General features: G+C 31.0%; 1 protein-coding gene across 1 annotated transcript in view; it reads right to left on the bottom strand.

The window, feature by feature from the left end:
* Positions 1-1,692, bottom strand: part of LOC129958203 (eukaryotic translation initiation factor 4E type 3-B-like) — a 62,720-nt gene extending 61,028 nt beyond the window's left edge. Inside the window, exon 1 of the mRNA XM_056070477.1 lies at positions 1,448-1,692. Within this exon, the coding sequence (XP_055926452.1) occupies positions 1,448-1,560 (113 nt within the window). The 5' untranslated portion in view covers positions 1,561-1,692. The remainder of the gene's footprint in view (positions 1-1,447) is intronic.
* Positions 1,693-17,928: the final 16,236 nt, after the last annotated feature.

The following is a 17,928-nucleotide window of genomic DNA, read 5'->3' as shown; positions in this document are numbered from 1 at the left end:
TATTTGGCTAAATAACAAAAAATGTTGCTAATACAAAATATCACCAACGGAAACATGTATCAGAGCTCTTCCTATAATTTATTTACATACTTGAATACAAGTAACAATTGTAAAATAACATCTTGTTTCACAAGTTTCTTTTCAGGCAAACATAATGGATACCATCAAGTTAACGAATGAAATTACAAAAAATATTTGAACATTTCTGAATAAATGCAATGCACATATCTGATAGACAAATTTTGAATAAAATTTCATCTCTTACTGAGAACAAATAAATAGATGAGAATTTCATTTTAATATTAACCATATATGGAACAAAAAAAATTATATATATAAATCTGTTTAAAGAAATTGTTAGAAAAATAAACATAATAGTGATTTTTTTCTTTTCTTCTTTTAATAAATATACTACCTATTTGGAAAAAAAATTCAGCCTTAAATTAATCTTCAATTTAAAAAAAAAAACGATATGAACTATAATTAATTCTGTGGGCTTAAAAAAAAATTACCCAATTTATGAAAATAAAAATTACTATGCCTTAACCTCTAAGAACATAACTTTATAGAACAGTTTACAAATTTAGGATGAATTTTAGATTGATCAAAACCAGAAATGATATGCATTCATACTTCAACATTGTATAATTTATGTGTAAATTATTTTATTCCTTTAACTTCGTTTATTTATAATTATTAAGGACAGTAATCGTGATTGATGCATTTTCCCTGATTAAAATACAAATACGGGGAAAATTCATTTTAAACAATTCCTTTGGTATGGAAGAACAGCTCCAGTGGAGTTGCATTGATTTAAAAATAATCGTGTATATATTTGATTCGATACAGTCAGATCACAAAAACTACTGAAACGCTGAAACTTTAGGTGTGGCTGCGAAGCTTCTTGATCTTACTTTAGATCAAACAAAATGAAAACATTTCAGAAATTAACATCCTGCAATATAATGTTTTTAAAGAAACGTCCTTAGAAATTCATTTTGAAATGCTGAATGTACTTTACTACTTTCGGTTTCGCGTGACATTTGCTTTTAGAAGGATTTTCTGGCCCAAGTCCATCATACATTTCGCATAACACTCGCTACTGAAACGAACACTTTGAAATATTAACCGTTTAAAATTCAATTCTCATTAATATACCAAACCGATTATGTACAGCTTTACAATATTTTAATGCAATAAACAAATTATCATTATATTTTTCACAATGAAATGGGAATAGAGGGTAGGTATTCAAATGATCGGATTAATACATTTCGTAAACGAAATCAGCACTATCCAGCTATTAATCTGATATGAGAAGCACTTGTGTGAGCGAAACTATTATCCAAAAAGTTTGGAATCTGCAAGGCGACTTACAAACATCGAAAATCTTAACTTAAAAGTATTCGACAATAAAAACATAATTCATTTCTGAAAGTTTGCTAACTTATCAATCCAAAATGTCCAAGGGGTGTCCAAAGGAACAGGTACATTATCATTATTTGTATGCATGGCAGAAATTACGGAATCATCTAACGCAGATGTAAGTTCCATTTTCATTTACAACCTCTAGCTAATGTCAAAGCATAGCAACAAGACAACTTCTGAGGTGCTCAAGATTACGCAATAGGCGCGAATCCAAACATTACCAAGCGATATATTTAAAAATGTGTAAAAGTGTCAAATGCGTTAGAGTTCTTCCAACAATTCTTAGCAAATCACGTGGATGGCTACACAGTCAGCTATGATCATGGCAATAAAAGAAAATTAATATCCTCAGCATTCTCTAAAGTTTGGCCTTTATTTGATGATGCTTTTTGATTTTTTTCTTTTTTGGAGAATCATTTAGAATAGCTTTATTTGATAACATATCAAACTACTCTAGCACGACACTCCAAATACACTCATTTACGAATATTTTACGAATGGTTACTATGTAAATGATATTATGGGAAATAATTTGCTGCTATCAGAAGGTTGTTATAATTACATCTTCAGAAATAAATCCCCAAGGAATCATTCCAATTAAAATCCACACGCTTTTATTTTCACCTCGCGTCTTACATCGTCTGAGCCGTCTGTGCGTATTCTCTTCAAACAGGAAATCTGTCAGAATCGCCTCTCGCCTGGCGCCGCTATTACTTGCGATTGCGCAAAAGTAAGCTGCCGCACTGGAGGGATTGATTTCACTACAGAATATCCCCCTCCCCAGTGAGTTGGCGAACGTCCGAGTCACCAATGTGGAAGTTGAATTGGCTAGAATAGAACCTGGGACCTTGTGGTTCGCAGCCGAGTAACAAGACCACAAGACAAAAGTGATTATTCGTATCCCGTAGCTGTTAGCTGGCTTATAAGCTTTCACCACAATATCAAAAAGTCACAAATATCAGTGATGAATACTTTTCAAAGAGAGTTGTTATTCAAATCGTTGATATGATTTTACTGGTTACATTTCGATTTCAGGTCCTCTATCACGACAGAAAATAACAATCCATACGATCTGCCTAATTAAAGCTAAGGAACAAGAATTCAGTTATGCATAAGGAAAGTCTTACACGCAGACGCACGTTCTAGGACCCCCCCCCCCTTTATTTTTGTTGTAGTACTGGTCACAAGCAGTAAGTTTCTCATTTCACAAAGTGCCTCGTGCGTGCCTTCAGTCTTGTGCATTTCGCCTCACTTTTGGTTTTCTGGAGTTCTTTAATGTCTGTTCATTTCACCGACAATTTGCAGAAAGTTCCGGATCTACGTCTCTCGGTGAGAGTGGTCCTACAATGGATCAAATGGCAGATTTATGACCATATTCATAAAGGAATGGAAACTCTCCTGAACCATGGATGATAATAACTATTGCTGGAAACAATGAGCAGCTGATCTCACTGTGCATGATCCTTTTGCACTCAAACTTCCACAGTAAAATATTTATTTATTTTTTTCTTAAAGAGGTTTCTGCAGACATACAATCCTGAAAATAAATTCCGTATGTGATATGCCTAAAATGGATATAAAGCCATAATTACTCTCATATATATAATATTTTTCTATGACTGAAACGATTTGATATTCACATAATTAAATTGTCCTTGCCCGGTTAATATGAGAATTCCCTGCCTCCAAAGGATGCCCTATTTTTTAAACACATGTATGACTTATTTTTAAGTCCTTTTAGAAAAAAATATTTTTTAAATAAAATGCTACTGATAAATTTCTCATCATAGATATCTAAATACATCTTGAATGATGCATAGAAATTGATCCCAATGTGTAAACTTTCTTTAAAATGCTTAACAGGAAATCTAAATATTGACATAAGGTACCTGTCAATGATTTTTATACATCATCAGTAATATGGTTGACAATGTGGTAAAGAATATAGTTTCGTTCAATAAAATTTCTAAGTTTTTATTATGATATTTTCATTTTCAGTGAAACGTGGATTTCTCCTTAGCGGGAAAAATTATAATGTTCGCATAAATATTATTTATTTTAACTAATTCTTGTTGTTGTTTTTTTCAATAAAATATTTTTTTCTTTAAAATATTTTTAATTGTATTGCAAATAAATAAATTGCCACTTTTAACACAAAGTTTCTTACATTTTTTGCTAAAAACTATTTTTGAAAGGTAAATAAAAGAGAAATGAAATCATTGGTTTTGTTGACTCGAAAATATAACAACACATAAATTTGCTATAAAATTGCTTCAAGAAAATGCCAATAATATTTGCTGAGTCTCAGTATCTAAAAAAATTCGAACAAGAATGAAATTTCCGAAAATAAAGGAATATTTGAAAAAGGATAGTAACCCGTCTTTCGACTGTCAGTCAACTCTATTCTAGTGTGTAATGTCTACATATTATTTTTATTGGAACTTTATTTCATTTTTTCAGAGAAAATTTTAATAAGCGAAATAAACATAGAGTATATTAAAAAAATCATAAAATTTCATTAATTACAAAATATTTATTAGCAAAATTAAAGCATTTTCAAAGTACCAGTTTTAAATTTTAAAATAAGTACAACAGAAAAATGCTATTAAAAATATAGCATATTTCTTATCTATGCTTCATAGAAATTTTTTTTTACAAATTGGTATTCTGTATAAATAAGGCACAGCAAAATGCGATATTTGTGAATTCTCAAAACTATATAGTTGAGGAGTTAAACAACTTAAAAATAAAGTTAATATATTATTTCGCTAATATAAATAATAATTATATATAATAGCATTAATAATATCACATTTTAAATAAAATATATAAATTCAAAATACACTTCAAAAAATCATAAAAGGTTTTAAATATCGTAATTTGTGAAAGTCTCCTCCTCCGTTTGTGTATTTTGCCCTTTAACAAGGTAATCCAGTAGAGTCCCGCATAAAATGCGTTCGATTTACATAATTTTCGAAAAAATCTTTCAGTTGCTTAATGGTTCAAATATACAATTTACAAATAAAAACACTTTATAGAGGTATTAGTAAAGATGATACTATCTATGGTATTTTTATTCATTAAGGGTGCAAAAACCAAGCTGAGTCTATTAGATACTCTTATATAATTCCCATAGCACATAAATATAGTTTACACAAATTTAATATATAAGTTAAAGGATTCCCACGTTTGGTTTCTGTAGAGCATTAAGAATTCTTTAATAAATTCGATGAGTTAAATACGATATTAACAGAGCCGGCCCTCTCTATGAAGAGGCCCGGGTGCAAAAAATCATTTAAGGCCCTAAATGTTTTGTAAAGTAAATATATATATATATATATACAAAAGCGAACACATATAATTATTCCATGTTTATTTAATGCGTTATTTTGTTTTTGCTATTAATTACTTAGGGAAAATTAATTTTTTTTGCAATTTCTTTTTCGATGCATAGTGCAAGTGCATTTAAGCATTATGGTCACATATTTGACCGAAAACAATTCTTTATTAATTTTAATTTGCTGAAAGAGCGCTCAGCATTTATTGCAGTAAGTGGCAATGTCAAGAAATTTTAACACGGTTAATACATTTAGAAATAAATCATTATAGTTATTAATTAGTATATATTGCAATATGTGTTGAGTGTTATTTACATCCTTTTCATTCAAAATTAAATCCCGTAGCAAAATAATTATTTGCATTAGGTTTTCGTCTGCATCGTTATTATAAAACGTTACAAAGTTTTTGGAACATTTTACTAATTTGTAATTTTCTAAAGTTTTTATATTAAAGATTAATTTGAAAACTTTTAAATCTGTCTTCTATCTGTACAATAACAGTATCAGTTACAGAGTTAATAATAACTAAATTCCTCAACCGGTTTTTCTATAATTTCATCTTCTGCTGTTTCGAAATATAATTTTTTCTCTTTTTCGAATTCGTTTTTCAGGAAAATGTTCTGAAAGATTCAAATTACATGCTATCACTTTTGCTTCGTCTAAAAATGAGTTAAATTTTGTTCTTAAATTTTGGATTTCAGTTTTAATTTTATTGACTTAATTAAAAGCTAGTCGATAACAATTGTTTTTACTTGAAATAGTTTATTGATAGTGCTAATTTTGGACAAACTGTAAACTATATTATTAAACATAAAATAAATGCCATTTCTTAGCTTCGGATACCACTGTATTATTGTTATTTGCATCTTCTAGAGGATTACAAGCTTGTTCAAACTGTATACACACTGCTTTAACCGTATCTACTTTGGTTTCCCAACGAGTGTCGCATAATAGTTTAAGAGAAATGTTTAAGAATTTCCCACCTTTTTGTAGATGCAGAAAATAAGTAATACAAAGGTTGTAATATCCAAAAAAATTACAGTATATTCTGCTGGAAGCATCATCACAAAATAAATTAAAAGAGTGTCATAGGTAAGGCACATAAATTGTACGAGGGCTTAGAGCAATTATTCAAGATTGTACTGCTTTATATTTCCCTTTCATGTAGTTATCGTTGTCGTATGCCTGTCCATTACAGTCCATAATATGTAAATTAAGCTCACTTAATATTTCCAATAAAGCTTGTGCTAGTCATTCTCCAGGCATATAGCTGCTTCAATTAATCCTATAAATGACTCATTTATACTTAATCTTTTCTCTTCAAATTTAAATATCTAATAAAGACCGAAGTTTGTTTTTATGGCAAATTTTAGAAGTTGAATCAATTTGGATACTGTAATACCTGGCTACTTTTGTATCGTCTTTAATTTTGTAAAGAACTTCATTTCCTAATGCAGGAATAATTTGTTCTTGTGATGTATGTGCTAAACCATGCACAATTCTATTTCTGGAGTTTTTTTATTCTATTTATATAAGCTATTAGCACAGGGTCGTATTTACTTAATAATTCGATTAAATTTTAAAAAATTCCCATTATTAGGCTTTCTTATTATTTCATGGTTTCCTCGTAGTGAAAGATTATTACATGCTAAAAATAGAATCACATCTACAGTTCTTTGGAATAGTAATCTAAGTAGCTCCGTTTTCTTATTTGTATTAACTTGATTTGTTTTATCAATAGTCGAATACAAATTTAGTCGTTTCAGGAATTCTTTCCAAGCAATAAATGAATTAAGTGACAAATAGAACGCTCATCATTTTGAATTACAGTAGATAATTTTCTCCAGTTATTATTAACACCTCTAAATCGTATAGATTTTTCATTTCCTCTGGAAAATAATGCAGAGCAAAAACAAAATACCGAGTCTTGCACTTTTGAATAAATCAACTAGCTGCTAAGCTTTATTTTACAATTTGGCATTTTTTTTTTAAAGTAGCAAGTAGTGGAAAAAGATTTACCTTCAGCATTCTTAGCAAAAAATCCTTTATGTTGCACAAATTTGTTATTAACACAAAACATTTTAAATTTATTAATTATAATGCTTGGTTATAAACCTGAATAACTTATGTGCACTTGATCAAATTTGTTATTGTCATTTTCGTCGTTATTCTCTGATAAAACCATATATGTATAATCATATATTTCTTCAAAGATTTTCACAGTTTCTACACTTTCATTGCAAGATTGTGTATTTTATGCCGAACTTTTTTCACCAGCTGAAACTTGAATTGTAACTTTTGAAGTGGAAACAATTTCATTGCCAGAATTACTTCGTAGACGAAAAAACAGATCTACTCATGAATTTTTGAAATTTAGTTTTTCTTCTTTTTCCTTTCCTGCTATTTTCTTTTTTGAAACTGAATCTTGATACTCAGAGGGATTCTTCCTTGGCATGGGCAGGATTAGGTCTAACAATATTAAACATTTTATAGTATGAATTATCAAAGTAATATGTGCGATTTAACCTAGGAGGTGAGGTAAATGACCCCTACTTTATATTTATAAACTTTATTTCCTAACTACTTTATATTTTATTTTCTGATGTCAATCCTAATAAAGCATTAAAATATCGTGTTATTTAACTGGATTTTTTTTCCTAGCAAAAGTTTACTCTTTCTGAGTTTCCCATAGAATTAGTTAACTAAACTACGTATCAATCAATGTCAAGGAGCTATGATTCCCACAGAGAGCATCTGTCATCAGAAATCGCCTCATACCGACACCTCCGAAGGAGGGGGAGGAAAAGAAAGGGTGTCCACTGAAGGTGGACAGGAAACATCAAAATAAACATTCAGCCCCAGACCAGCCATTCTTCTCATCCCCTTAATTGAAGTCATAAAAGGAAAAAGGAGAAATCTGTGAATCGGTTGAAAAGTGAATGGGCCAGTTATTCATAGATATTACAGAATCATTGAAATCATGCGAAAGGGTATATCACTGTAATTGGGGCTATCCACAGGAAGCATATATATATATATATATATATATATATATATATATATATATATATATATATATATATATATATATATATATATATATATATATATATATATATATATATATATATATATATATATATATATATATATAATGGTATTATCTTATTTTATCTTAATTTAGCCCATAGTAACTTCATTCTAAAATATTCTCTTATTTCGTGATCCAATTCCACTGTCTCTACTTAATTAATTCAAGAGAATCTTTGTTAAACTGCTGAATCAGCTAAAACTAACTTTCCCACACTCCTCGTGAAGAGATAAAATACCGCTGATCTGGCAAATTCTTTTTTAAAATCTCCCTCTGTTTCCCCTACCTTGTCCACGCGTGTAACGAAAATCCCTATCGAAATCTCATAATACATTAGCACTGTGAAGAAATATTTTCCCTATCAAAATCTAAGGTTATATAAGGCAAGGGATAATTTATTTCGGCCCTTCTTCCCGACTTCTGGCTTTTGCACTGTGCTGTGGCGGACGCACAATGTCCGCGTCTTTGCTTGTAAATAATCATGCTTTCCCGGTGGATATTAAAAAGAATTTAAAAAGATAAAAAATCTCTTCACTGTCTTCAAACTGCATCATGCTTCACATAAAATAATGCTTACATATTAAAGAGCCGACAGAATTCCGAAAATTGTTACATGTATATATATATATATATATATATATATATATATATATATATATATATATATATATATATATATATATATATATATATATATATATAACTAAATTAGTAGAAATACAGTATGTATTAGCAAAAAGAATAAAAATAAAATCAAAAAGGAAGAAATTAAGAATCCGGCCTGAAGACTTTCTTAAAGGTCACCGTCAGGCAGGGATTCAAACAAGGGATTTTTTCAGTGAGAGGTCTGACTTTTGTCAAACAATATTGACCCCTCGTGACCCAAAAATCCCTTGAAATTGAGGCCTTAGAGATAAACCATTTTTTACCGAAATAAAACAATAAATTACGATCTCCAATTTAAGCGAAAATTATAATAACATAATATAAACTATAAAAGAACGTCATTCACAACCATTAATTGAAACAAAAAGGAAAGTACATACCAGTAGCAGGTAAAATCTCTACCAAAAAGGCTCACATCATGTTTCCCGCGTCATTTACTGCCCCTGCATAAAATCGCTTAGTCATTCAAAGTAATAAATAATTGGAGGGTCTCAACGCCATCTATTGAGTCAGTTGACATGTAACCGAAAGTCTATTTTTAGTTGTGCCAAAAGATTAGTAAGAAGTCAATCCTTCTCTTATTAAAACTTCTATATTGCAATAGTTTCTAGGAAATTCATTAGTAGTAAAGTTTTTAATGAGATTATTTGTTGCTTCAATATAAGAAATTTTGTTATTACAAACTCTTTTAATCCTATTAAATTGTGAGAAAATTAAATTTTTGAAAATTTTAGAGTTTAGATTAGGATGGTAATTACTACGCTGAATTATTTTAAAGTTGAATTCATCCCTTTTATCGTAGATACCAACTAATGTTTTACCTTTAGAAATTTCGATTTTTAAATCCAGATAGGTAGCTTCAAGTTGATTTTTGTTTGTTTCATTTAGTACTAAATCTTTTGGATAACAATTAGTAACAATATTAGTATTATCTATGTTCAACAAAAGTAAGTCATCAATATATCTCCAACCGTTTATTAAATTATGTTTAATTATTTTTTTCGCATAGTAATGTAGGAAAATATTGGCTAATGCACTTGAGAAAGTTGTTCCCATTGGAATGCCCTTTACTTTTTTATAAAAATTAATTCTGTTAGAAGCGTAATTTTCGGTAATTTTAAATTAACATAATTCTAGCCAGTTATTTCTTGTAATAATATCTTCATTTAAATTTTAAATCTTCATTAAATTTTTTAATTCGTCATATATAAAAGTACAGACATTTATTAATTTTTCATGAGGCAGATTAGTGTATAAGTTTTCAAAATCATAAGTATTAATTTTATTAATATTTTTATCTTTTAGAAAATCCAAAACTTCTTTGTTACTATTAATTATAAAGTTATCTTCATCTATAATTTTATTCAGGATAATTTTCAAGTATTCAAATAAATGTTTTCATGTATAGTAATTATAACTGCCAGTGCTACACGTCACGAATCTAAAATTTAATGTTTTTTTATGAAATCTTATTGTTGGGAACAAATAAGGATGGTTTAAAGAGCAAGTCTTAGTTTTAGTTTTTTGCGCGAAAGCTAGCATTCTTTTATTTAATTCCTTTTCCCCTTATTCTTTAAAATGTAAATTGCATTACAGTTATATTCATTAATTAATAGTTCTCTTAATTAATATTTACACAATAAACAGAAATTATTTGCTTATTTATCTATTACTGTAATAACAAATTTCTCTTTTAAATTTTTGTATTTCTTTCATTAATGTTTTGCTAAAGTAAATCCCTCCTTCTTAAGCTCTTCTAATATCTACATCCATTTGTGTCTTAATTTCATCTAAAATTCTCACTTTCCATTCTCCAAAACATTCCGGAGGCAAATGGTATTTTCTCGAAATTTTGGAAATCAAAATATCTAAATCTTGGCTAAAATTTCTCTAAATTTTAAAAATCTCTGAAATTTTCAAAAATTTAATTTTCTCACAATTTAACAAGATAAAAGAGCTTGTAATAACAAAGTTTCTTATATTGAAGCAACAAATAATCTCATTAAAAAAACTACTAATGAATTTCCCAGAAAATATTGCAATATAGAAGTTTCAATAAGACAAGGATTGACTTCTTACTAATCTTTTGGCACAACTAAAAATAGACTTTCGGTTACATGTCAACTAACTCAAAAGATGGCGCTGACACAATCCAATTATTTATTACTTTGAATGACTAAGCGTTTTTATGCAGGGGCAGTAAATGACGCGGAAAATATGATATGAACCTTTTATGTAGAGATTTTACCTGCTACTTGTATGGTCATTCTCTTTTGTTTCAATAAATGGTTGTGAATGACGTTCTTTTATAGTTTATATTATGTTATTATAATTTTCGCTTAAATTGGAGATCGTAATTTATTGTTTTATTTCGGTAAAAAATTATAAATCTCTAAAGCCTCAATTAAGGGGATTTTCGGGTCACGAGGGGTCAATATTGTTGGACAAAAGTCAGACCCCTCACAGAAAAAATCCCTTGTTTGAATCCCTTCGTGAGGGTGACCCTTGAGAAAGTCTTCATGCCAGATTCTTAATTTCTTCCTTTTTGATTCTTTTTTATCCTTTTTGCTAATATTAACTGTATTTTTATTAATTTGGTTAAGTTCATCTGTGTTTTAGTAGTAGCAGTATTAGCACTCTCTAAATACAATTGTACTTTTTTTTGTTTGATTCAGAAATAATTTTTAATTTTTTTAGTTTGACTTCAGAAATAGATTTTAATTTTAATTGAAATTTCATAATGCCTATATATATATATATATATATATATATATATATATATATATATATATATATATATATATATATATATATATATATATATATATATATATATATATATATATATATATATATATATATATATATATATGCTTTGAAAATTTTAAACATCGCTTTATTCCATCCAGGAGGCATAATTGATATACAAGCAAAAGCGATGAGGGCGTCAAGCTACATCACAACACAAAAGCGAATGAAATATTTATCCTCATGATTATATATTGTGAGATTCTGGTAGGAATTTCTTTGCACGGGTCGATTTAGGCAACGAAATTATAGGGATATTTTAAAAGAATTTGTTTAAATCGACAAATGTTCATCCTTTCATTCGGAGTGTGGTAAACTTGTCGATTTCAGCAATTTTAAACAGATTTTATTGCATTAATTAAATAAAAAAAGGTGTAATTGGATCAGGAAATTAAAATGAAGTCAGTATGGGCTAAATTAAGATAAAAATTAGAAAATTAATTAGGATTTAATGTAGATTTAGAAATATCATTATAATTTCCGACTCTCACCGCAAGACACGGAAGTGCATCGGGGCACTTCGACACACAACTATACTTTACAGTGGTGTCCAAGTAAGAAATTTAGATGCATATTAAAGTTATACCTAAGTTTACTTTGCTTTTACATGAATATAAAAATTCATTTTAATAAGGAAATAAAGTATAAACATATAATATATTTGTAAAAATGTTAGATAAATATTCAATTACACCAAAATAATAATAATAATAAAATGCACAATATAAAAATCATTTTCTGCAGAAACTTAGCTGATTATCTCTATTTGGTGAGAAATGTCTCTAGAGAATGCTTGCGCATAATGTCCTTTAATAGTAGAAGGCTCACCAAAATTATCAATTTGGATATAAAATAATGGAATAATAAATCGAATTTATATAATAATAAAATATCAGCATAGTTATGATTTTATATGAAACACTTGAACATGAAAATGATAAATATGAGATTCAAAATACTCATATTATAAACATTAATACAGTACACTCCCGATTATCCGCGGAATTGGGTGGCGCGACCGCCGCGGATAACAAAATTCGCGGATAATCCGAAAAAAGCTAAAAACGGGTGTAGCAAAAGAGAAAACAGTCATTCCAACTTTGAAAAATCGTTTTATGTGCAATAAAACGTAAAATAAACAGCAGGAAATGTTTAACTAACGCTTAATATTTTAGTATATCACTCAAAACTAACCTAAATTGCATTTTGTTAATGAAAACAGAAAAGTGCTTTGTATTTACGAGAGGCGTCAAGGATACATAGAAAAATTAATACATATGTACTGTATTAATACTGTAATGTATTATGTAATTACAAAAGCATAACTGTAAAACTGCACCTTTTTGAAAAAATCAGTCAAAAAAAAAAAAAAAAAAAACTTTGTGCGGAAGGCGCGGATAACCCGCCCGCGGATAATCGGGAGTCTACTGTACTTAAACAAATGGCATTAAAATATGTAATTTTGAAAGAAAAAACCTTTAGTGGCCAACTAGTGGTGACTAAATAGACCTTGTTCTAAAAAGTAGGACATCAAGAAGGGGGATATAATTCTTATTCTCTTTCTCTTTATATATTCTATATATATTTCTATATATCTCTTTCTATATCTTTATATTCGTTTCCAAAGAGGAGAACAAAATACCCGGGATAAAAATAGAAAGAGATAGAAATTAATTAATTGTTGACCCTAGATTCGCGTCTCAGTAAGACTGCTATGTTTGAATACATGTTGTGATAGTACCTATCATAACAACATCATCATCATCATGAAGAAAAGAAAAGAAAACTAACTCTTACGAGCGGAGACAACAGGCCAACCTAAATATGTGAAAAAAATCAGAAATAAAAGGATTTTTTTACTTAAATTATTATTCATGACTTGATTTTAATTTTTCTGGTGGATAATAGGTTCTTAATTTTGACACATGTACAATATCTATAGCTTTGTTTTTTAATGCATTTGGTTTAGTTATTTCATAATTTACACCTGAAATGTTAGTTACTATTTCATATAGACCTGAAAATAATGGAGATAATTGTCTACGATTTGGATAGTTAAATTCCTCGTACAATACAATTTCACCAGGTTTAAATGGAGATTCTATGAATCCAGCATCATATCTCATTTTATTTTTATCATGATATTGTTACAAGCCTGTACAGTTGCTTCCTAGCACGGTTAGTTCTATCACCAGAAAGACGGATTTACAATCATCTGTATTGGATATTGCTCTGGTGCCGAGCCAGTGATCCCAGAGCTTGGCGACAAACTTGGCGACTTGGCTATGAATTTGGCCACAAAATAGATAATGCTGAAAACTTTGAGAATTGTAACGATCCATCCATTAGGAACCGAGATACGCCCGATTGGCCTAGAAGACTTCCGGTCCGCCTCCCGTGAGCTATAAAAGGCCGGTAGTCTTAAGCTGCAATGAAACATACAAATTCAGAACTGATCTTCACTCGACACATAGTGCTCGATGTGAAGAGATTCAAAAGTCGGAAAAAATGTGGGAGATTTCCAACGTCAATATTGAAAGGGATACAAACCCTGCAAACGTAAAAGTACTCCAGAAAATCCGTGACGCAGCTACTAAGAGATTGAAGGAGCTTGGACCCTGCATCCTCCCAAAATGTCGTACACACACAGAAAACACCATTGATATCTGCGCACACTTGATAGCCTGCAAAGAAAGAATGAAAAGCAACAGAGAAATCCTCAACACCTTTAATGACACACTACAACTAATGAGTAACAATAATCAAGAGCACACCATTCAATTCCTTGATGACCTTAGTAAGGCAAATGAGCTGAAAGCAAAGATCGAAAAACTTGAAACTGAGTTCCAATTTTTTATGCCCTGTCGAATAAAAGGATGTCAAAAGCATGTTACCTCAAACGAAGAAATGGAAACTGACCAGCCTTTCAAACCTGTCGATAAAAGACACATGGCAAAAAGAAAAAGCTCCATAGACAACTCAGACCTAACCACCAGCAATAAATTTCAAATACTCGAAGAAGCGACCCCACAACAAGAAAAGAAATTCCCCCTATACTCTCTGAAGGGTATAGCTTAATTTTGCAAGAAATCAACAGGGAATACCCAAGCACAGATAATAGCTACTCAAATGGCTTCATAAAAATCCCCCCCGGCACCGATGAAGAAATATTGGGAATCTTGGAATTCCTAAACAAAAAGAAACTAGAATACGTGCTGTCAGAAGAACCCACAGAGAGACCCATCAAAATCGTAATCAAGGGACTGCCAATCAACCATGATATGAATGACCTAAAACAAGAATTGGAAGCACTACATTTCAATATAGGACGTATTTCCCAACTCAAAAACTACAGAAATAAGACCTTCTACCCTATTTTCCTTGTGGAAGTAAAGAAAATGGGTAATTTCAATAACATTTATAACATCACTCATCTGTCCTACATCAGAATTAAAATAGAAACATACAGGAAGCCCGCCAAAGCTACAATGTGCTACAGATATGCAGGATTCCACCACAGCGCTAGGAATTGCAGATGCAATCCTCGCTGTATTAAATGTAATGGCAACCACACAACTGCAGAGTGACTACAGAAAGAAAAAATAAAGAAAAAATCCCTGAGCCTATCTGTATCAACTGCAAGAGAACTGGACCCTTTTCTTCCTGGAAAGGATGCCCTTCCTATCCATCAACAGCCCCAGTCGCAGGATATAGAAGAACATATGCTGACACCCTTAGGAATAGAAAAATAAACCTCACAGAAGTTCCCGACTCAATCCAGAATCCGCCCACATCAAGACAGAGGCCCCAACACCAGCAACAGTCACCTGAATCTACCTCACCCAGAGAAGCTCACAGCCCTATAACCAGCATCTCAGAGATGAAGGAATTAATAGAAGCCTTCAAAGAAATTAGAAAACTAATACAAGAATTCCCAGGACTCCTAACTGCAGCAGCAAAATTAAAAGAAACTAAGCCAAAAGAAGAAAGAAAACTAATCCTCCTCAAAGACACTGCCAACTTCACCCTTACCCGCACGTCTCCCATTAGCCGTTCCTGATTGGTCGCCGCCGCACCTACACCTCCTGCCTTCTCGCTTTACCAGCTCTGGCCTAATTCTTCATCTGCCAAGAAGAGAGGTCGGTCCTTCGGACCGCACCTCTCCCAAAAATCCATGTCATTTCATAAAAGCCATGCCTTCATCAGTTATCCCCAACTACAGGAGATAGCTTCTGTTTGAAGTGGGTACTCCTTAACATCTCACCGTCAGCAGCAATGAACCGGATCGGAATCGTAGATAAGCAACGAGTCTTCGAGCGGATAGCGAAGCAACGGCGGAATGCCAGCGTTGTGTGGAGCCCAAGCTATTGCTGAACTGGACTGTGTGCCGAATCCTGTTGTCTATTGTGGAGCCAGTATCAAGTTGTGTGTGGAGTAGCCAGTCGTGTGGTAGTGAGTCGGCAGTTGGATACAGCTAAAGCGAAGAGACAGAGGAGTGTTTCAGCAGTTTGAAGAGATCGTAGAGAGAAGCTCCGAAGAAATCCTCCCCTGCTGGATTCTGTCTGGCGGCTTTGTGTGCTGTGATCGATTACTACTCGTGGGCTACTGTTTATTTGTGTGCTATCCTGTGTGTACGTCTTGGCTGTAAATAGTTCTCGTCTTTGTATTTGTCTCGTCTGTGTACTTGCGTTCTTTGTGTAAATAAACGGCGTCGTTGTTTTCTATTGAGGTCTGCTGATTGCGTTTTCGCACCAGGCACCCACTACAAGCGAACCCGGTGACCCGTAACAATATTTTATGGTATTATCTTTAGCTAATTTTCTAGTTTCTTCTAATGGAGGATAGAACTGATTTTGAGTTAAGGGAGGAGGATAAGGTAAATTGCCAAATAACAAATAGGCAGGAGGAAATTTTGCAATTGAATGAGGTGTTAAATTATATTCATTGATTACTTGTTCTCAAATTCTAGTCCAAAGAATTTTAGTTGAAGAAGAATTAGCCTTACACTTTAGTTTAGTTACTATTGATTGATTAACTCTTTCACATTTTCAATTAGTTTGTGGATGATGTGACGAGGTCAATAAATGCTTGACACTGTAATTTCTGAGGAAATGTTTGAATTTAGATGAAAAAATCCTTTTTGCTTTTTCTTTTTATTTAGTTGATAAACATCACAATGTTTGACAAAAGGTGCAATATCTTGAGTAATATGGGGCCAATAATATTGAGGAGTAATTAGATTTATCACTTTTTGAACGCCTGGATGCCCAAATTGTTCATGAGTATTTCGCAAATGTTTTCTCCTAAGAGAAAAAGGTTCAACTATTTTAAACAAATTTTTCTTTTTAACTACAAGTACATCATTAACATTTTTTTACTTAGTATTATCCAAATTACCTAAATTTTGATAGTGTTTTATCTCATCCAATTCCAATAAATGAACAGAATGACGGAGATATTTAGCAGTAGGATGCCTTGATAACATATCAGCTTCAACATTAAATGTTCCCTTTAAATATTTAACTTCCTAATCAAACATGCTTAACTTTAAAGACCAGCGAACTAATCTTCCCCTTAAATTGTTAACATTTTTAAGCCAAACAAGAGCAGCATGATCAGTATGAATTACGAATTTTTTCCCATGTAATAGTAATAAAATTTATCAAGAGTATCTACTATCGCTAAACATTCCAATTCAGTTATTCAATAATTTTTTTCAGTAGGAGGCATGCTAAAGGGAGTAAAGTTCTTGAATGGTAAGATACAGAATGTAATTTACCAGAACAATCAGGCTGTTTTAGAACAGCTCCAATGGCTACCTGAGATGCATCACAAAAACATGATGAGGTAGATTGGGGCTATATAGCTGTAATAGTGGTTTTGTTATCAATTTATTTTTTAATTTTTCAAAAGTTTTTGACATTCATCTATCCACTGCCATGGTGTATCTTTTTTTAAGAAGATTATTTAAGAGTTCTCTAATTTTGGCATAAGAATCAATAAACTTATTATAAACATTTACAGAAATAAGGAAACCTTGAAGTTAATTAACATTTTTTGGAGGCTGTAATTTTTTTTCCCTTTAATATTATGATTATCAGGAGAAATGTATACTTCTTTGACTTCATAACCTAAAAAATTAATTTTGTCTTGAGGAAATACACATTTAGAAAATTTTAATTTAATGTTTTCTTTTTCATACATTTGGAAAATCTGTTTTAAATTATCATAGTGTTGAATTAGGGAAAACTACTATGACATCAAAATAGTGACATGCAAAATATGAAAATGCATGTTTATTTAAAATTCTACGAATAGTTCTATTGAATAGTGCAAGTGCATTTTTAAAGCCAAAAGGTAGAACTTGAAATTCGTATAAACCTTCAGTAGTAACAAATGCCAATTTAAGTTTATATTGTTCATGCAAGGGTATGTGCCAATATCCAGATGCAAGATACAAAGTTGAAAAAACTTTGGCAGTACTTAATTTATCTAATAAAGCATCTATTCTAGGCAGGGGCTTTGCCTCAGATTTGTAGAGGGAATTAATTTTACGATAATCAATACAGAGACGACTTTTTCTATTTTCATATGCTA

Source organism: Argiope bruennichi, chromosome X1, assembly GCF_947563725.1.
Source record: "Argiope bruennichi chromosome X1, qqArgBrue1.1, whole genome shotgun sequence".
NCBI lineage: Eukaryota > Metazoa > Arthropoda > Arachnida > Araneae > Araneidae > Argiope > Argiope bruennichi.
This window is presented reverse-complemented; position numbering and strand designations above follow the sequence as displayed.